The 22,103-nt window shown below is 44.0% G+C and overlaps 1 protein-coding gene across 2 annotated transcripts in view; it reads left to right on the top strand.

Annotated features, from left to right (window-relative positions):
- Positions 1-22,103, top strand: part of ATP8A2 (ATPase phospholipid transporting 8A2) — a 674,656-nt gene that overhangs the window by 477,394 nt on the left and 175,159 nt on the right. For both annotated transcript variants that reach the window (XM_074958618.1, XM_074958626.1), the window contains exon 28: positions 9,958-10,032. In XM_074958618.1, the coding sequence (XP_074814719.1) occupies positions 9,958-10,032 (75 nt within the window). The remainder of the gene's footprint in view (positions 1-9,957; positions 10,033-22,103) is intronic.

Genomic DNA, 22,103 nt, shown 5'->3' with positions numbered 1-22,103 from the left:
TCTCATTCTAAACACAGAAAAGTCAATGCTGGTCCCCACTCAGAAAATAGAGTTCACTGGGGCCCTAATAGGCTCTGAATTTTAGAGCATTCCTGCGGGTCAACCATTTCCAGACAATTCACCACCTTTGTTTTGGTCTGCAGTCTCAACCTTCCCCGACAGTTTGGATGTGTCTTTTCCAATGCTATGGTGGCGAGATTCTTCAAAGGAATCTTCTTCTCCGTCTGCTGGGGTGGAAACCAGTTCCCTTGTGGACCTTAACACGATCTTAGCAGCTCTCATGGGACCTCCATTCAAAACTCTGGCATCTTGCCCCTTTCCTTTCTTATGTAAAAAAACTGCATTCCTCGTCATGCTGCAGCTACACCCAAAATTTGTGTCTAAAGTGGTCTCTGTTTCATTTAAGCTAGGTGGTATATTTACTTGTGTTTTTACTAAGCTGCATTCATTGCCAGAGGAGCAGCATCTTCACACATTGGATGCCAGAAAATGTCTGGGCTTTTACTTGGAGAGGACTAAACCCTGTCAGCTTCACCTCATCTCTTGGTGTAGACTGTATGTAGGGACAGGCAGTCTCCTCACAGACGATCTCTAAGTGGATAACTCCCTGCATCCAGACTGCATATGAAATGGCTTCAGCTTCACTTTCTCTACAGGTGTGAGCTCATTCTATAAGAGCACAAACAACATCAATCTTGTTGTTAAGTGACATCTCAGTGTTGGATGTTTGCAGGGCTCCCACATGGTCATCAATGCATACATTTACAAACATGATGCCCTTACTGTGGCATCCAGAGCAAGATGCGAACTTTGGGAAGGTGGTCCTGCAGTCTTTGTTTAAATAGACTCCGAGGGGGTACTGCTTTTGTGAGTCACTTAAGTGGAATACACAGCTGCATCTACTCAAAGAAGAAGAAGCGGATACTTACTGTAACTGTTGTTCTTTGAGATGTAATGCAGACGTGTATTCCATGACCCACCCTCCGTCCTCTCTGCATCAGAGTCCAGTCTCTGGGAATTTGGTGTGAAGGAACTGAAGGGGATCAGGGCTTCACATAGTTAGAGAAGGGGCTGTGGCCATGAGGCGCAAGTGCCACTCCTCTATGGGTAGTGCTAGACAAAATTATCCAGCTCCGGTCCGCTGGGTGCACACACACCTAAGTAGAATGCATGTCTGCATCACATCTCGAAGAACCACAGTCACAATAAGTAACTGTTTCTTAGTTAGAGGAACACAGATGTAGATCTGTATCAGATTTCCCATACTGTTACTTTCTTACTCCACTTAGCAGTGCAACAGCACATGATTCCTAAGCTGATATCACCACAGAAAAACATTCTCTAGCAGTACATATCCCAAATATCATTGTTACTTTATCAGTGTTACAGCTACTGGACCAGACGTCTGACATCTGGACATAGAACAAAGAAGCAAAAATTGTGCTATTTTTATCTTGCTCGCTTGGAACTTGATCCTGTGAATTGCTCAGAAACCTCAACTTCCATTAAATCAATGGAAGTTGAAGATATGCAGCGCCTCACAAGTTGAGACATTAGGATGCGCAGAATGGTGGAAGATGGGATATTTTGATCCTTGTGGGCTTCGTTGTGGCACCCAAATTCCTGCTGTCTATACTAAACCGGAGGAAGAGCTCTGTGTAGCTTGAAAGCTTGTCTCTCACACCAGCAGAAGTTGGTCCAGTAAAAGCTACTACCTGACATACCTGCCCTTTTAAACTTTCCTTTTGCCATTGTCAGCACATTACCTCCAGATCTGACCCCTGGTCTCACTAAAGGGTGCTTGTTGCTGGATTCAAAGAAGCTTTTATTATATGCTTCAGAGCTCTTGCAGTGGAATATAAAAACATATTGGACAGTTAGCTGGTTTTTTTTTTTTCAACAAACTGTGATGAAAGAGAGAAAAGGAAACTAATTTAGAAAGTTAACATAGGTGCCGTCTCACTACTTGGGGCAGCAGTGTGTACAGATTGGGGTGATAGAAGTGCTGTTCTGCTGTGCTTCAGGGTGTAAGATGATTGCCGTATACGATCAGGATTTTGGAAGAATTTCCTCTGTACTATAATTTTTCACAGTAAGGTCATAGTATTGAAGTTTATTTAATTGTTTTTGGTTTCTCATAAGCTCCTGTTTTATGCCTTTAAGGAGCAATTTCTGGTACCACAGTAACACTAAATCTGCTGGTATTACTGGATAAGATGAGATATTTGGGTTTATCAGAACAATGAGCTGTTCCACTTTATTCAGGTTCCTGTAGACCCCAGATATACAGCTGTACTAGCTAGCTATCAAATGTGTTTTTGTTTTCTCTGATACATCCAGTATTAGACTTTACCAGCGGCAGAATGCTAGACTTGATGGCCCATTGGTCTGCTCTGGCATGGCAATTCCTACATTCCCCTTCCCACGCAGCAGCTGCTGTTAGATTAATGATAAGGGCCTTGTTTTCAAATAACTCCTTTGGTCTCTACTATAGACATCACTACTCTTGCTGTGACTAGGGATGTGAGAAATCCACATTTTCAAATGATCTCATATTATGTACTTAGCTAAAAACTTATCAGGTACCAAATACAAACCTAGATGATAAAACACTACACAGTTCATATAAAAACTGTTAAATTCAACTGTTTAATAAATGCTTAATGCGCTATTGTCCTTTATTTCACAAGAGAGCATATCTGTGCGAAACATTTCATTGCTTAGGAAATGTCACTAAAAATATTGCTTACCTTTAAAAGGACCAGCAGATCATTTAAAACCACACTCAAGCATATCTTTGTCTTTTTTTTATGTGAGATGCTGATCAATTAGACAGCAGAGTATGATGTATCATAAAATCACAGTCTGGAGTGATTATACAGTGTGGAGATACAATAGATTCCCATGAACATATAGCAAGCTGTTAACAGAGAAAGTAATTTTCTACTCTTTTGAGGACCACAGTAGCACTCTGGTAGGCAATAGTTGTTAGCAAAAAGAGTCGAGCAAACGGATTCTCTGTGCGGGAATTATGTGAGCATTTTATATGGTGAACCAGTGTTAATACTGCCGTAGCCGATTAAGAGCATGTCTTTCCAAAACATATCCTAATTACATGACAGTGATGAATATTGGGGTGCCAACGTGTCACAACTGGCACTCAAGGGACCTCTGTGTATCCTACGTACTGGAGTCTCCTCTTCTCGGTACCAGGACCTCTGCACAGAGTCTTTGTCTGAAACAGGAGTCTTCCCCACTGCCCTACCACACTACCATGCTTTCTAGTGTGGACTTGGACAGCAAACCAAAGGAGCAGGGGTGAAAGTGAGCTGGTACGGGTCAGTCCTGCGTACCAGTAAGAACCCGCACCGGCCCATACCCAGCCCACTTTAAAGCGTTGCCGTGGCAGCGCTTTTAATGTCCCTGCCCCTTTTGCCTCCCCTGTCAGCGGCCCTGCTGGTAGGGTCCGTACCGGCAGGGCCACCGACGGGGGGGGGGGGAAGGGGCAGCAACGTTAAAGCGCTCTCCGCGGCAAAGGACCGTTCTTAAAGCACTGCTGCGGCAGTGCTTTAACGTCACTGCCCCTTCCCCCTGCCGGCGGCCCTGCCGGTCGGGTCCGTCCCAGCAGGGCCGCCGACAGGGGAGGCAAAAGGGGCCGGGACATGAAAGCGCTGCCGCACCAGCGCTTTAAGGATGGTCCTTTGCTGCCGCCGTGCTTTAATGTTGCTGCCCCCCCCCCCCGTCGGCGGAGCCGCAGCAAAGGAGCCTGCAGCGCTTTAACGTTCCTGCCCCTTTTGGCCCCCCCCCCGGCTACTGACGGGCCCCGGGGGGAAAGGGAGCAGCTGTGTCCGGAGCCCCGGGCCCTTTAAATCAACACAGGAGCCCTGGGCGGCGCGGGCCAGCTGGACTGGAAGGGCTGGCTGGGGGATGCTGGCCCCCTCCAGCCCCGCCCCTTCCACCCGAGGCCCTGCCCCTTCTGGGGGCCGGAGCCTCCCCGTCCCGTACTGGTAAGTGGCCTCAGTTCCTTTCACCCTTGCAAAGGAGGCAGTATTGCAATATTCCTCCTAGGCTCCCTGTGGTGTCCAGTACCAACAGGGCTCCTGAGCATACCCTCAGATGGGCCCACCAACAACAACTTGGTACGGTCAACCATGGGCACCACCACTGGGCTCTATGCCACCACCGCCCCAGTGGGACCCTTGGGCTGCATATCGTCCCCATGCCTCTCAGGCTTCTAGCCCCACCCAAGAACCTTCTAGACACACACACACACACCCCTCCCCCGCAGCTGCAGCGTCCAGAGCTTCAGAACCTCCAGAAGAAATCATGGAGGAATGGGAAGGGCAGTGTTGAGGAGGAGGTGACCATGAGGCGCATATCCTCCTCCTCCTCCTCCCCAGATGAGGCCTTTATGTCTTCCCCCACCATCTCTGGCTGATAACTTTTGCCTCTTTCAAGACCTAGCGAAGAGAGTGGTGGACACTCCTCAGATACCACTAGAAGAAGTCAAGGACACCCACCACAAACTCCTTGACATACTCCTTGTCCTCAAAAATTGCTCACCCTATTAATGAGGCTATGCTGGACCCCGCAAAAGCCGTATGGCAGACCCCAGCATCAGTGGCACCTACTTGCAAGCATGTGGACAAAAATTGTTATGTCCCAGCAAGTGAGGCAGAATTCCTTTTCTTCCACCCTCCATCCAACTCCATCATGGTGGATGCTGTTAATTCTCATGGCCATCAACACAGGATGAGGACTGGCAGCAGCTGGACCTTTTTGGGAGGAAAGCATACACCTCGGCCATGCTACAGTTTTGAATCACCAATTACCAAGCCCTAATGGTGAAATACAACTACATAAACTATTAAAAAGGGAACAGTTTTATTAAACAGCTGCCTGAGTCACACCATGGCCAATTTAAAGCCATTATTCAGGAGGGACAGGACAACTAGTGGCCAAGCCAGTGCTACAGTCTGCCCTCGATGCAGCCAACAAAACAGCCAGGTCCATCTCCGCAGTGGTGATTATGCGTTGTGACTACATCTGTCAAGTTTCCCAAAAGAGTGTTGAAGAACTTTCCTTTGAAGGCACTAAGCTCTTTGCAGAGAAGATGGATGCCTCTCTTCACACCCTGAAGGATTCTAGGCTCACTCTCCACTTACTGGGCATCTACATGCCAGGACAAAAGAGGAAATTTAGTCCGCAGCCCCAGCACAAACCACACATTTCCCAGTACCCGACTCAGCATTACTATGAGCCACAGTCATTTAAAGTATCGAGAAATTTTGTCTCTGCATTTCGTCCTGAGGTGACGTACCCAGTCAATATGGGGATAATTGAAATCCCCCACTATTACTGAGTTCTTTATTTTGATAGCCTCTCTAATCTCTCTTAGCATTTCATTGTCACTATCACTGTCCTGGTCAGGTGGTCGATAATAGATCCCTACTGTTATGTTCTTATTAGAGCATGGAATTACTATCCATAGAGATTCTATGGAACATATGGATTCATTTAAGATTTTTATTTCATTTGATTCTACATTTTCTTTCACATATAGTGCCCCTCCCCCCCTCCTCCCCCCCCCCCCCCCCCGCATGACCTGTTCTGTCCTTCCGATATATTTTGTACCCGGAATGATTGTCTCCCATTGATTGTCCTCACTCCACCAGGTTTCTGTGATGTCTCTTATATCAATATCCTCCTTTAACATGAGGCACTCTGGTTCACCCATCTTATTATTTAGACTTCTAGCATTTGTGTACACACACTTTAAAAACTTGTCACTGTTTATTTTTCTGCCCTTTTCTGATGTGTCAGATTCTTTATGTGAATGTTCCTCATCTGATCTGGCCCGTACTTTACCCTCTTCCATCCTCTCCTCCTGACTAAAACCTAGTGAATCTCTATCAATAGACTCTCCTGTAAGAGAAGTCTCTGTCCAATCCATGTGCGCCTCTGCAGCAATCAGCTTTCTCCCATCTCTTCATTTAAAAACTGCTCTGCAGCCTTTTTAATGTTAAGTGCCAGCAGTCTGGATCCACTTTGGTTTAGATGGAGCCCATTCCCTTCATGTACAGGCTCCCCCATCCCAAAAGTTTCCCCAGTTCCTAATAAATCTAAACCTCTCCTCTCTACGCCATTGTCTCATCCATGCTTGAGATTCTGAAGCTCTGCCTGCCTACCTGGCCCTGCACATGGAACTGGAGACATTTCTGAGAATGCCACCATAGAGGTCCTGGATTTCAGTCTCTTTCCTAGCAGCCTAAATTTGGCCTCCAGGACGTCTCTCCTACCCTTCCCTATGTCAGATGTTGGATGCAGCCATATAACTCCCATTGACGTCTATGGGGTTTTGGGGGTGACTGCACATCTTCCACGATGATAGGGCCCAAGATCTTTACAGTGTTCAGTGCTCATGTTTAGAAGAGAAGGCATAGAAGCAATATGTTCGAGGGAAAAAATAAATTTCTAGGTGTCTCTGTGTAATTAGAGAGGAATGAAAAACCAAAATGGTACATTTTTGTAATTCCAGTATACTAAAATATCAACTATAGTCTTCAAATTAAGACAGCAATAGAAGGAATAACATCTGTTCAGGATTTTTAAAATGTATTAGCGTTAAAATTTAGGAAACATCTACTGTTGGACTGCTTCTATATCCTTATAAGCTATTTATCTGACCAACTCTTGCTATATAAGTCTTAGTAATTTAAAAGAAAAAATCAGATTAAAACTTGGAATAATTGGGAAATTGGCAGGAAAGGTTAAAGATTCCTTTAATTTTAAATTATATCTGCTTAGGGTGGGTTGGGTTAGAAAAAAATTGTTTTTCTACTACTGAAAGGAAAACAATTTTCTTTCTCCTTTTAACAGTTAATAAGCAAAGAAAAATAGCAAAAAAACATTCCTTGGTAAGTCAAGTGTATTTCAGGAAGCCAGGCCTACTCTCTCAAATCTTATTAAAGAGATTCTTTAGCTATATTATAAAATTGGTGCCATGTATACTTTAATGAAGGGATTATATTAGGGCTGTGTGCACTTGAGCAGGAATTAGAGTCTTGCACTAAGAGATACATCTGAAACAAAGAGGATTTTAATCAGGATACATTATTAATGAATTGCATATGAGATACATAAACCTGCTTTATTAGGCAAACTGTAAATGAGCTTATTTGGTAAGAGCATGCAAAATGTGTGTGTTAAGAGAGGATATTTTGAGAATTTAACTCATCTCTATATAGTAAAGGCATCTGGCTGTAATTGGTGCCTGTGGCAATTGTTGATACCCTGATTATATTAGCTTTCTGTGCCCTTTAGCAGGATTGGGAAAACATTTCTAGTACTGGTTAAGTTGTCTATTATCAAGACATCATAAATATACGCATTTAGAATAGATGATTTGCTATCCGATTGCCTTAGAGCGCTTAAATAAATTAGTTCCTACTGTTTCAAGCATTAATGTTGAAGTAATAATTATGCATAAGGCAATAAAAATGCAATTAAAATTGCCTTCAAACTTACTGGAGTGGGAACATTTTCTGAAAATGTCACTTGCTCTTTTCTTAAAATCATTCTAAAGCCAGGTGGATGGACTGTGTGGCTCAGGATATTGGTAATGGAATATTGAGCTTTTCCCCTTTAGGTCACCAGCTTGCATCCAGCTCAAATCAGTATTGGCAAAGTTGTTACCATCTGTCGGCTATTCAGTGACCTCTACAATGAGGTGGTGATCTGATTTCGTAGTGTGCAAGTGCCCATATACAGTTGGCACTGAGTTTTTCAAAAATGAGAGTCATTACATATAAACAATGCAACAACTAGTTTAAGGCCGAAACTATGGACTGTGTCTCTGTATTTAACGTGCTCCATTTTTGGATACTGCGGAAGATAATATATAACATTAGCTAGAGACCTCAGATCTCTGCAATATTAGCCATAATAAAGTAAGGTAATAATAGTGTGTCATCCTGGATTTTCAGTCTTAGTTTTCAGTCATGAATTTCCTTGCATTAAAGTCAGACGTTTTATGTTCCCTGGACATATTTTTTTTATAACTGAATTTTAAATAAAGTGTTCCAACTGTTTTGGCAGTCAGGCAATAGTTAAATTGAAAAGAATGTTTCTTTTCCAGAAAAGCCATTTAATAACATTCGGTCCATTTGTGCCTAGCAAGACTATATTCAAGCACTACAAACCCCAGGAGCTTGGCAAGCCAGGCAGACTTGGCAAGTTTTCTGAGCGACTCACCAAGTCTGAGTCAAGCATGGGTAGCTGTGGCTTGCACAGATTCAATTGTATTTAGTATTTCTTGTTAACAAGAACATTAAGACACAGGATTTTTTTCCATAACCTCAAAAAGTAATACATAGTCTGTAAAAACAAATAGTATTTAACAAACTACACATGTCAATTTATGGCTTATGTCCGCTTCATAATAAATATATTTGTATATTATTTTACACTGAGACTCCATGATTTGTGTTCCTTGACATTAAAATATTAAGGAAATAGACCATGGATTCTTTGTTGTGTTGATTGACATTTGCTAGTGTGAAACCCTGCAAAGACAAGCATAGCCGTTATTTTATAGTGTGTCATAACCATACAACTCCATCTCATGTTTAAAAAGAGGATAATGCAAGTAAGTTTGTGTAAGCATTGAAAATACAGCGTGTTCTCATTTTGCTTCCGTTTTACCTGTATGGAGGCTGCTAAAAGGAAAACTGTCAAGTTTGGATTTTAAAGTACCAAAATATTCTTTTAAAATCTGTGTTTTTGTTCATTCTTGCCCATCTAATTAGTATTTCCCTTGAAACAAGTGCATTTGATTATCCAACATATGATTATTTCAATAAAAGATACTTTTTAGGGTCGGATGAGGTTTCAGAAGATTTTGATTTTTCCTTTAAAATTTCTAGCGCCTGTAACTGATAACATTTAGTCTGAGAAACTTAATAAAATGCTACAAATGTTATTTGTATAGCAAAGTCGGAGACAAACTTTTCAAGGGGAAGATGTTTGAAAGAGTCAGAAAGAGTCTTGTTACCAAAGCCTTGAAGTTGACTCTGTTCATTGGGGTTCCAGAGAACTGAGCAGAGCACTGGGATGCCTATGTTGCTGAGTAGACAGATGGACTGCTGTATTCTGAACTCATTGTTTCTGAGATAAGCATCTTCATTCGTAGCTACAGTGAACTGTAGAAAAGAAACCTGGATCCCCATTGCCAAATATCTGGGAATATGTTTCAGAAAATTAGCTGTATTTGTTTTGTATTTGTATTGGCTAGTGGAAGCCCTGATGGAATGGAGGTGTTGCTTATGGAAATTAGGGAATTTGAATGCTTCTTCATCACTCTTTTTTTTTTCTCCCCCCTCACCTGCTCTGTGCATTGCACCTGGCATATGTACTTAAACATGTCAAGACACTGGTTGAGCAATGTGAGAAGTAAGGTCAAGGAAGCTGGCTTCTCACCATTTTCAAGCAGAACTTGCAAGGCAACATAGCATTCTGGTTGCAATAGTTTCTAAGACTTTCCAGGAATTACAGTGGTGCTGTTTTTATCCAGATAGTGTCAATGTTTACCATGACATTTCTAACACTTGCCAAGATGTGATGGAAACCAGGATAGCTTCTAACTTTGCGTACATGAACAAGTTGTTGGTAGTCTATAAATAGTTTTAGGGATTTTTTTTTTAGTGCAATGATGCCAATACTACAAATTGCTCCATCACCTTAGTGATCTAACTTAAATAAGCAGTTCTGTAGCACTATTTAAAATGCAGGACTTTAAAAGAAACAACTGTGGGACACTGCTGATAATTATTTTAGAGCACATTAAGCAGCTGTCTTCAGATGGTGGTCCACATTCCACACCCTTGTCTCCTCTTTAATATGTGGAAACAGTTAATGCAATATTGATCTAAAGTTTTGTGTAACTTTCTTCTGTTTCAGCTTTGGTTTGCATTTGTTAATGGATTTTCTGGGCAGATTTTATTTGAGCGATGGTGCATCGGCCTGTATAATGTGGTAAGTATTCCATATCTCGGCTTGATGATATGCAGAACCTCAGTGACATTCCATTGTTGTTTATGTCTGTGCAGTTTATCTCAGCCAACCATCTGAATACATATCATGAAGTACAAACATATTTTTAGGGCCTTTGTTGATCTGCCCTAGACTATAGATGCAAAAGATCCTGGATGTTTATTTTTAATCACAGCCAATGTATTTGGAATAGTGCCTTGAAAATATTAGCACTTTTATCTTAATAATATTCTTTCATTAGTTCTCTGTATGTTTATGCAATTCAAATTCTTCAAAGTATTTCAGACTATTTTTTATATTTAAACATTTTTATTTTTCTTCTTTTTTCCTAGTCAACATAAATATATATTTATCTTCAAAAAAAAGAAAAGGAGGACTTGTGGCACCTTAGAGACTAACAAATTTATTTGAGCATAAGCTTTCATGAGCTACAGCTCACTTCATTGGAGGCATGCATTGGAAAATACAGTGGGGAGATTTTATATACAGAGAGAACATGAAATAATGGGTGTTACCACACACACTATAACAAGAGTGATCAGGTAAGGTGAGCTATTACCATCAGGAGAGCGGGGGGGGGGGGGGGGCGCGGAGGGAACCTTTTGTAGTGATAATCAAGGTGGGCCATTTCCAGCAGTTGACAAGAACGTGTGAGGAACAGTGTCTGTGTGGGGGGGGAATAAACGTGGGGAAATAGGTTTACTTGGTGTAATGATACATCCACTCCCAGTCTTTATTCAAGCCTAAGTTAATTGTGTCCAGTTTGCAAATTAATTCCAATTCAGCAGTCTCTCGTTGGAGTCTGTTTTTGATGGGTCGTCCTTCAGGATAGGTTGTAGATCCTTGGTGATGCGTTGGAGAGGTTTTAGTTGGAGGCTGAAGGTGATGGCTAGTGACATTCTGTTATTTTCTTTGTTGGGCCTGTCCTGTAATAGGTAACTTCTGGGTACTCTTCTGGCTCTGTCAATCTGTTTCTTCACTTCACCAGGTGAGTATTGTAGTTGTAAGAACGCTTGATAGAGATCTTGTAGGTGTTTGTCTTTTCCATGGGTCCAGATGATGAAGATGTCATCAATGTAGCACAAGTAGAGTAGGGGCAGTAGGGGACGAGAGCTGAGGAAGTGTTGTTCTAAGTCAGCCATAATATGTTGGCATACTGTGGGGCCATGCGGGTACCCATAGCGGTGTCGCTGATTTGAAGGTATACATTGTCCCCATATGTGAAATAGTTATGGGTGAGGACAAAGTCACAAAGTTCAGCCACCAGGTTTGCCATGACATTATCAGGGATACTGTTCCTGATGGCTTGTAATTCATCTTTGTGTGGAATGTTGGTGTAGAGGGCTTCTACATCCATAGTGGCTAGGATGGTGTTTTCAGGAAGATCACCGATGGATTGTAGTTTCCTCAGGAAGTCAGTGGTGTCTCGAAGACAGCTGGGAGTGCTGGTAGCGTAGGGCCTGAGGAGGGAATCTACATAGCCAGACAATCCTGCTGTCAGGGTGCCAATGCCTGAGATGATGGGGTGTCCAGGATTTCCAGGTTTATGGATCTTGGGTAGCAGATAGAATACTCCTGGTCGGGATTCTAGGGGTGTGTATGTGCGGATTTGTTCTTGTGCTATCCTGAAGGACGACCCATCACTCTCACAGATCTTGGGAGACAGGCCAGTCCTTGCTTACAGACAGCCCCCAACCTGAAGCAAATACTCACCAGCAACCACACAACAAAACCACTAACCCAGGAACCTATCCTTGCAACAAAACCCGTTGCCAACTGTGTCCACATATCTATTCAGGGGACACCATCATAGGGCCTAATCACATCAGCCACACTATCAGAGGCTCGTTCACCTGCATATCTACCAATGTGATATATGCCATCATGTGCCAGCAATGCCCCTCTGCCATGTACATTGGCCAAACTGGACAGTCTCTACGTAAAAGAATACATGGACACAAATCAGATGTCAAGAATTATAACATTCAAAAACCAGTCGGAGAACACTTCAATCTCTTTGGTCACTCGATTACAGACCTAAAAGTGGCAATTCTTCAACAAAAAAACTTCAAAAACAGACTCCAATGAGAGACAGCTGAATTGGAATTAATTTGAAAATTGGATACAATTAACTTAGGCTTGAATAAAGACTAGGAGTGGATGTGTCATTAAACATGGGGAAATAGATTTACACTTGGTGTATTTCCCCCCTCCCCTACTGTTCCTCACACGTTCTTGTCAACTGCTGGAAATGGCCCACCTTGATTATCACTATAAAAGGTTCCCTTCGCCCCGCCCCCCCGCTCTCCTGATGGTAATAGCTCACCTTACCTGATCACTCTCGTTACAGTGTGCATGGTGACACCCATTATTTCATGTTCTCTCTGTATATAAAATCTCCCCACTGTATTTTCCACTGTATGCATCCGATGAAGTAAGCTGTAGCTCACAAAAGCTTATGCTCAGATAAATTTTTTAGTCTCTAAGGTGCCACAAGTACTCCTTTTCTTTTTGTGTATACAGACTAACATGGCTGCTACTCTGAAACCATATATTTATCTTGTACCATGTTTTTGGACTTTTTGTCCTTCATTTATTATTGCATTATGGTAGCTTCTAAAGCCCCTTATCGTTTTCATCCATGGGAGGCTATTTTTAGGCATTTATCTTCCACAATCAATACTAAAGATTTATTCTGTTTCCTGGTTTTATAGAAACTAGGTCTATCAGTTCACTGACATCTACTAGTGACATTATTAGTTACATCTAGTCTGGTGCCTGGATCCACAAGCCTTGACTAAGGCAACTGGGAAACTGCAGGAACTTTTGCCAACATGTGTGAAATTTCCCCATTGTGTGTTGAGTTATTTTGGGAATCTTTAGGATTTTTTAAAACAAATTTACTCCAAATATGTGAAAACACCAAAAGTCACCAAATAAACTGTTTATATCATTAATGAATAGCTTTAAGTAAAGTTTACTTTTTATTTTACCAGGACTTGTTTTAAAATTTAAAAGTTGTAATTCACACAACTCAATGTCAAATGAGAAAAGATTTTAGGCCAGAGATTTTACATTCTCTCAGTTCTTTGCATCACCCTCACCAGAGATCTAGAAGTTTTCCTAAAGCACCCCACATATTTGCATCTATAAATCTTTTAACATGGTTTAGTTCCAGATGAATCTAGCTACCTTGAATTAAAGCACTTTAACTGGCTACTGCTGTTGAAAGCAATGAAGAAGTAGTAAACCATGTTGTCTTTAATTACTGTTATTAGGTCTCAGAATTAACATTTTGGTTAGTTCTCTTCAGATGAATGGCAGTTCAGTCTAATCCTAAAGTTATTGTTTCATTATGTCTATATAGTCCAGAGTCACTAAAGACCGAATCCTGCAGAGTTCTGGAGGCACTCAATAACTCAAAGGGATTAGGCGTTAGGATATCACTGTGTGGCCCTATTCTGCTACTTTCACCAATGCTGAATAATCCTTTACTTCTTCATAAGTTGTCAGGGGTGCTGCTGGAACAATTTGTATAGTGGGGGTGCTGAGAGCCATGAAACCAAACTGTAAACCCTGGATATAATGGAAACCACTTCAAGCCAGGGGGTGCAGCAGCACCCCAAGCGCCCCTAGTTCCAGCACCTATATAAGTAGTCCCATCACAATGTTACTTAGTGTGGGTACGGTTGGAAGAACCAGAATTCTGGCCTTGCATAGGTTCGCCTTGGAAGGTTACCTTCATAACCAGATGGGCTAAAAGATCTCTTTTTAAAATGAAAACGTAAATACTGCAGAAACCTTGGGAAATACCAAAAATCCCGAGACACCTTAAATCCATCCTATAGCATGGAATCTTCATGGAGCGCATTAGACTAGTGGCCTTAGTTTTGGCTCTCATATCCCGTATGAGAGTGCTGTCATTGCAGCCACCTGGCCTGTTGCTTTATGACTAATTTAAAAGATTATATCATTCATGTAGAAAATGTGCTTGCAATTACTGATCCCCACTAATATCCAGCCCTATGTGGAGCTGAATCGTCACCTGCACCCTCCAGACATAGTATGCATTGCTGGCAGGAATCACAATCCAGCATGCAAGCAAAAGATTTTGTAAAGATAATAAATAAAGCTGCGTCTAATCAGAGATTGTTAGCTGAACTGTAGAAAATTGGATTAGAAATTAATTTCCCAGCATGAAACTGTCAGTTTAGAAGATGGGTGAAGATGAGGGAGGGAGAGTATAGTTTTAGGCTACATCCAAGATTCTCAACACACTTAGCAAATGAATTAAGCCTCCAAGGACCACTGTAAAGTAGGTATGATTGTCACGATGGTTCAGAGGAGAAGGCTGAGGCAAAGAGAGATTAAGGGCCCAATTCTGCAACACTTACCCACATTGAATAGCCGTTACTCATGGGAGTAATCCTTTTGACTTCAATGGAATTATTCACATGTCTGAGTGCTTTTCATTGTGAGTAAGGTTTGCCAGAATTAAGCCCAAAGTGACTTGCCCAAGGTGTGTCAGAGTCTCCCTTTCCCTTTCTTCCCCTCTGACACAGGCCAGGATCTGAAGGTACATGGCCCTAGCAATCCCTCTCCCTTCGCAGGAGCACAGTGTGGGGTTGAGCCCTCCACAGTAGTTCTGGAGCTGAGTGTTCCTTTGAGAAGACCACAGCATCCTTCAAAAAGGAGAGGCCTGGCAGCAGTGCCCACAGCCACTGCTGTCAGTAGCACAAGGTGTTGGGGGTGGGTGAAAACTTTAGGGGCACATGCCCCCCAGAAACCCCTCCTCCCAGCAGTATCAGGAACCCTATAATGTCAGCAATTCTGGCCTCTGAGCTGTTTCGTGGTGTTGGGAGATTGGCTGTTGGGTGCGGGAGGTGTGGGTTAGGGGGTAGGTAGTTAACTGAGCAAGGGAATAGGATTTTCTCACTTCTTATAGTTTACTGCTGCATGGAGCCATTCCTTCCCCTGGATGCATCAGGGAGAGTGGGATAACCCTTGAGGTCTTAGTGGTCTCTGAGCCCCCCACATGTCATCAGATATATTTGATTTTTCTATGGTATGTTAAAGGTGCCTACAGCTTTAATGTAGGGTTTTTTAATGATTTATAGAAATTGAAATAAAAAAATGAAAATGTAAAGAGAGGGGGTCTGTTGTCCTAAGGAGAGTAGGGAGAGTTTGTAGTTTTTAAAAGGCACTAATAATGCTAGATAGAGGAGTGGTTGGGATAGACTGTGTAAAGCCCTTAAAAATAAATAAATTAAACAGTAGGCAAAATCTGGGTCACCTTTTTCAGCCAGAGTGGTGGTGAAAGCAAATATTAAGGGAGCTGCACAAGGGGCTGTGGCTTAATAGGGAATTTTTAGAAGTGATAATTTAAAAACCCCAATACTTTAAACGCTTCAGAAGAATCAGGCGATGCACGTTGTTAACCTGGGGAACTGTGTGATGTGGTAAACCCAGGACAAACAGCTACAAAAGGGGGGTAGTAATTAGTCCCAGGGGATTAAAAGGCCCCTCCCTATCCACTGAGGAGAGAGAACCATGGGGCAATAAGGTTCAGCTGGAAAAGGGGTTGCTAGGGAATCAATTAGGTTCAGCTGACTCCAACTACTTGGGACCTTTTTAAACCCTCCCCTGGGTGGTAGGAGGGGGAAAGTGAGGGAGTGAGAGGAGCAGGGAAGCTGCCAGTAGGCTGTTTGCAGCAAGACACCAGACCTTCCCGATAGGGAGGCTGCACTCACTCCCCAGAAGGGAAGGAAAACATGCACAAGGGACTGACTGAGGAGAGGAGTAGCAGGACCCTGTGTCACCTGTAAGAATTTGCCTTGCCCCAAACCTGAGTCTCCAAGGCTAAAAAGGACTGAGGCAAACAAGGTATTTTGCCACAGTGACCATGTTAATGTTATGTTCATGCTCCCTCCCTGATTCCTGCCTCCACTCACCTGAGTATTGCCTTTATTTAGATTGTAAACCCTTTGGTGCATAAGAGATCATATCTAATCTATCTATTTATATGCTTCCCCAGCACCATAGTGTACAAGCATTTCACAATCTTGAATGTATTTTTCCTCACAACACCTTGGTGAGGTACTATTTGTCAAAAATGGGATGTGGAGGGTTGGACCTAGCAGTGGAAGCAGTGGCAGTCTGGTGTAGTGCTTGGTGTGGTGGCATCTGGGCCAGGATCCAAAGCCTGAGGTCAGACCTGGACCCAGGAGCAGGTTTGGAACAAAGCAAGAGTAGGGTTGGGTGCGAGGCTGGAGCAAGAGCAGGGCTGGAGCCAGGTAAGGCTTGTGGATGGAGTTTGCATAAGAGAAACTGAAGATTTCCTGGACAGATGTCAGGGTATGCTTCTACGGGCACAAGGTTCTGAAGATTCAGAGCAGGCTGCACAGCGGGGACAGGAGGCCGGTGAAGAAATTTGGCATCATGTGACCTCCAGAAGAAGAAAGGGGAACGTCCATGTACCAGCAACGCAGATGCAGGTAAGTAACCGTTTTCATGTTCTCTCCACAGGTACCAAAGCGGAGAGTGGACCAGATGATACGTCTGAGGGAAGGGAGCAGAAGGAGACTCCGCCAGGTGGAAGGCATGAGATGCACTGTCCTAGGGTTGGGGGTTCCACGACCACCACTCCCAAGAGAAGGAGGCGGGTGGTGGTGGTCGGGGACTCTCTCCTCAAGAGGACTGAGTCATCTATCTGCCGCCCCGACCGGGAAAACAGAGAAGTCTGCTGCTAAGATTCTCAATGTGACGGAGAGACTGCCGAGACTCATCAAGCCCTCGGATTGCTACCCCTTCCTGCTTCTCCACGTGGGCACCAATGAGACTGCTAAGAATGACCTTGAGCAGATCACTGCAGACTACGTGGCTCTGGGAAGAAGGATAAAGGAGTTTGAGGCGCAAGTGGTGTTCTCGTCCATCCTCCCCCTGGAAGGAAAAGGCCAGGGTAGAGACCGTCGAATCGTGGAAGTCAACGAATGGCTACGCAGGTGGTGTCGGAGAGAAGGCTTTGGATTCTTTGACCATGAGATGGTGTTCCAAGAAGGAGGAGTGCTAGGCAGAGATGGGCTCCACCTAATAAAGAGAGGGAAGAGCATCTTCACGAGCAGGTTGGCTAACCTAGTGAGGAGGGCTTTAAACTAGGTTCACGGGGGAAGGAGACCAAAGCCCTGAGGTAAGTGGGGAAGTGGGATACCAGGAGGAAGCAGGAGCGTGGGGGGGGGGCTCCTGCCTCATACTAAGAAAGAGGGGCGATCAGCGGGTTATCTCAAGTGCCTATACACAAATGCACAAAGCCTGGGAAACAAGCAGGGAGAACTGGAAGTCCTGGCAAAGTCAAGGAATTATGATGTGATTGGAATAACAGAGACTTGGTGGGATAACTCACATGACTGGAGTACTGTCATGGACGGATATAAGCTGTTCAGGAAGGATAGGCAGGGCAGAAAAGGTGCGGGAGTTGCACTATATGTAAGAGAGCAGTATGACTGCTCAGAGCTCCGGTATGACACTGCAGAAAAACCTGAGAGTTTCTGGATTAAGTTTAGAAGTGTGAGCACCAAGGGTGATGTCGTGGTGGGAGTCTGCTATAGACCATTGGACCAGGGGGATGAGGTGGACGAGGCTTTCTTTCGGCAACTCGCAGAAGTTACTAGATCGCATGTCTTGGTTCTCATGGAAGACTTCAATCACCCTGATATCTGCTGGGAGAGCAATACAGCGGTGCACAGACAATCCAGGAAGTTTTTGGAAACTGTAGGGGACAATTTCCTGGTGCAAGTGCTGGAGGAACCAACTAGGGGCAGAGCTCTTCTTGACCTGCTGCTCACAAACCGGGAAGAATTAATAGGGGAAGCAAAAGTGGATAGGAACCTGGGAGGCAGTGACCATGAGATGGTCGAGTTCAGGATCCTGACACAAGGAAGAAAGGAAAGCAGCAGAATACGGACCCTGGACTTCAGAAAAGCAGACTTTGACTCCCTCAGGGAACTGATGGGCAAGATCCCCTGGGAGAATAACATGAGGGGGAAAGGAGTCCAGGAGAGCTGGCTGTATTTTAAAGAATTCTTATTGAGGTTACAGGGACAAACCATCCCAATGTGTAGAAAGAATAGTAAATATGGCAGGCGACCAGCTTGGCTTAACAGTGAAATCCTTGCCGATCTTAAACACAAAAAAGAAGCTTACAAGAAGTGGAAGATTGGACAAATGACCAGGGATGAATATAAAAATAATGCTCAGGCATGCAGGAGTGAAATCAGGAAGGCCAAATCACATCTGGAGTTGCAGCAAGCAAGAGATGTTAAGAGTAACAAGAAGGGTTTCTTCAGGTATGTTGGCAACAAGAAGAAAGTCAAGGAAAGTGTGGGCCCCTTACTGAATGAGGGAGGCAACCTAGTGACAGAAGATGTGGAAAAAGCTAATGTACTCAATACTTTTTTTGCCTCTGTCTTCACAAACAAGGTCAGCTCCCAGACTACTGCACTGGGCAGCACAGCATGGGGAGGAGGTGACCAGCCCTCTGTGGAGAAAGAAGTGGTTCAGGACTATTTAGAAAAGCTTGACATGCACAAGTCCATGGGGCCGGATGCGTTGCATCCAAGAGTGCTAAAGGAGTTGGCGGATGTGATTGCGGAGCCATTGTCCATTATCTTTGAAAACTCATGGCGATCCGGGGAAGTCCTGGACGACTGGAAAAAGGCTAACGTAGTGCCCATCTTTAAAAAAGGGAAGAAGGAGGATCCTGGGAACTACAGGCCAGTCAGCCTCACCTCAATCCCTGGAAAAATCATGGAGCAGGTCCTCAAGGAATCAATTCTGAAGCACTTAGAGGAGAGAAAAGTGATCAGGAACAGTCAACATGGATTCACCAAGGGCAAGTCATGCCTGACTAATCTAATTGCCTTCTATGACGAGATAATTGGTTCTGTGGATGAAGGGAAAGCAGTGGACGTGTTGTTCCTTGACTTTAGCAAAGCTTTTGACACTGTCTTCCACAGTATTCTTGCCAGCAAGTTAAAGAAGTATGGGCTGGATGAATGCACTATAAGGTGGGTAGAAAGTTGGCTAGATTGTCAGGCTCAACGGGTAGTGATCAATGTCTCCATGTCTAGTTGGCAGCCAGTATCAAGCGGAGTGCCCCAAGGGTCGGTCCTGGGGACGGTTTTGTTCAATACCTTCATAAATGATCTGGAGGATGGTGTGGATTGCACCCTCAGCAAGTTTGCAGACGACACTAAACTAGGAGGAAAGGTAGATCCACTGGAGGGTAGGGATAGGATACAGAGGGACCTAGACAAATTGGAGGATTGGGCCAAAAGAAATCTGATGAGCTTCAACAAGGACAAGTGCAGAGTCCTGCACTTAGGACGGAAGAATCCAATGCACCGCTACAGATTAGGGACCGAATGGCTAGGCAGCAGTTCTGCAGAAAAGGACCTAGGGGTTGCAGTGGACGAGAAGCTAGATATGAGTCAACAGTGTGCCCTTGTTGCCAAGAAGGCCAATGGCATTTTGGGATGTATAAGTAGGGGCATAGCGAGCAGATCGAGGGACGTGATCGTTCCCCTCTATTCGACATTGGTGAGGCCTCGTCTGGAATACTGTGTCCAGTTTTGGGCCCCACACTACAAGAAGGATGTGGAAAAATTGGAGAGAGTCCAGCGGAGGGCAACAAAAATGATTAGGGGACTGGAACACATGACTTATGAGGAGAGGTTGAGGGAACTGGGATTGTTTAGTCTGCGGAAGAGAAGAATGAGGGGGGATTTGATAGCTGCTTTCAACTACCTGAAAGGGGGTTCCAAAGAGGATGGATTTAGACTATTCTCAGTGGTAGCGGATGACAGGACAAGGAGTAAGGGTCTCAAGTTGCAGTGGGGGAGATTCAGGTTGGATATCAGGAAAAACTTTTTCACTAGGAGGGTGGTGAAACACTGCAATGCATTACCTAGGGAAGTGGTGGAATCTCCTTCCTTCGAAGTTTTTAAGGTCAGGCTTGACAAAGCCCTGGCTGGGATGATTTAACTGGGGATCGGTCCTGCTTTGAGCAGGGGTTTGGACTAGATGACCTCCTGAGGTCCCTTCCAACCCTGATATTCTATGATTCTATCAGACAGGGGAGAGTTCTGAGAATGAATTTAGCCTCTCCATAATAGCCTTGTCTTCCCTGAGTGCTCCTTTAGCACCTCGGTCACCCAGTGGCCACACTGAATGTTTGGCAGGCTTCCTGCTTCTGATGTAATTAAAAAAAATGTTACTGTTAGTTTTAGTGTCTTTTCCCAGTTGCTTTTCAAATTCTTTTTTGGCCTGCCTAATTGTACTCTTACACTTGATTCACCAGAGTTTGTTCCTTTCTATTTTCCTCACTAGGATTTAACTTCAAAAGATGTCTTTTTGTTTCTAACCACCTCTTTTATTCTGCTTAGTCAAGGTGGCATTTTTTTCGTCATCTTACTTTTTTTGGTCAAATATGTGTGTGTGCATATGTATAGTTTGAACCTCTAAAATGATATTATCCTCTTAATACCAGGCACTCAAGTTCACCCATCTTACTATTTAGACTTCTTGTGTTTGTAGACAAGCACTTATAAAATTCGTCAGTATTTAGTTGTCTGCCTTTGTATGATGTAATTGAATGGGACTCTTTTTTGTTTGACTGTTTTCTCTTCAGTTCCTACCTGTACTTTATCAACCTCTGTCATCTCTTCTTTACCAAGATATAGAGTATCCCCTTTAATAAATCGTCCCCTAAGGGATGTAGCTGTCTGAACTGTATGTTCCTCTGCATCTGTCAGCTTTCTCTCAGTCCTTAGTTGAAAAATTCCTCTATGATCTTTTTAATTTTACATGTCAGCAATCTGGTTCCATTTTGGTTTAGGTGGAGCCCATCCTGGACTTGAGTTTCTTACCTAGCAGCCTACATATGACCTCCAGGACTCCTATCCTACCTTTCCCTATGTTACTGGAACCTACATGTACCATGATCACTGGTTCCTCCCCAGCACTGCATATAAGTCTATCTTGGTGTCTTGAGAGGTCTTCAACCTTCACACCCGGCAGGCAATTCACCATGCAGATCTTCCAGTCATCAGAAACCAACTATCTACATGTCTAATAATCAAATCCCCCATTACTATTACCTGTCTCTTACTAACAACAGAGGTCCACTCCCCCAGAGAGGTATCCTCAGTGTGATAGGATACCGTGACATCATCTGGAAGGAGGGTTCCAATTAAGGAATTTCTTTCCTCTGCTCCAGCTTGATGTTCTCCTTCCCTGAGACTTTCATCCTCCTCACCAGCACAGTTGGTCATTTGGTTTCATCATTCAGGTACATCACTGGATGCAACAGGAACAATAGGTGACATTGATTGAGAAACTCCTGAAAGTTCCAGCAGAATTCAGATCTCTCTGCTAGTAGGATCTTCAGACCTAGGTCTTGGGCTATTGTGGGTAATGGTGCAGCGGGGCCCAGGACTGCTGGGACATGTGAGTGCAGGAAGGCATTTTCCCATTATAGCTGGGCCACTTGGTTCTGGTGGTTTGAACTAGCTCTGCCATCTCAATGGCAGGAGTGCCTGGAGATTTCATTTTGACTGTAAAGGGGCACTTGCAGGCATAGAAGAACCATCTTGGCCACTGGTTCCTGATAGCACAGTTTGCCCAAACTCAGAAACTGAGATGTGGAGGGTCAGGCCTAGTGGCTGGAGCAGAGGCAATCTGGCCTAGTGGTTGGTGCAGTGTCAGCTGGGCCAGGAACTGGAACCATAGGTCAGAGCCAGACTCAGGAGTCAAGAGCAGATTAAGAACAAAGCAAAAGTAGCGGTTGGAGCAAGGGCAGGGCTGGAGTAGGCTAAGGCATGTGGAGTCAGTCCTCACTTTCAGGCGGGGACAGTTCCAAGCCATGAAGTGATGTTGGGCAGACTGAGCTGCTGTTTCTCCCATGAGGCTTATATATCTGCCGTGAGAATCACCAGACCAGCTCCTGGCTTGTGGATTGGCTGAAGGAATGACTTGGGGGAGATGATGGAAGCCCATAA

The sequence above is a fragment of the Natator depressus genome, chromosome 1 (assembly GCF_965152275.1).
Source record: "Natator depressus isolate rNatDep1 chromosome 1, rNatDep2.hap1, whole genome shotgun sequence".
NCBI classification, from domain to species: domain Eukaryota; kingdom Metazoa; phylum Chordata; order Testudines; family Cheloniidae; genus Natator; species Natator depressus.
Note: the sequence above shows the minus strand (reverse complement) of the source record. Positions and strands in the feature narration are given on the sequence as shown.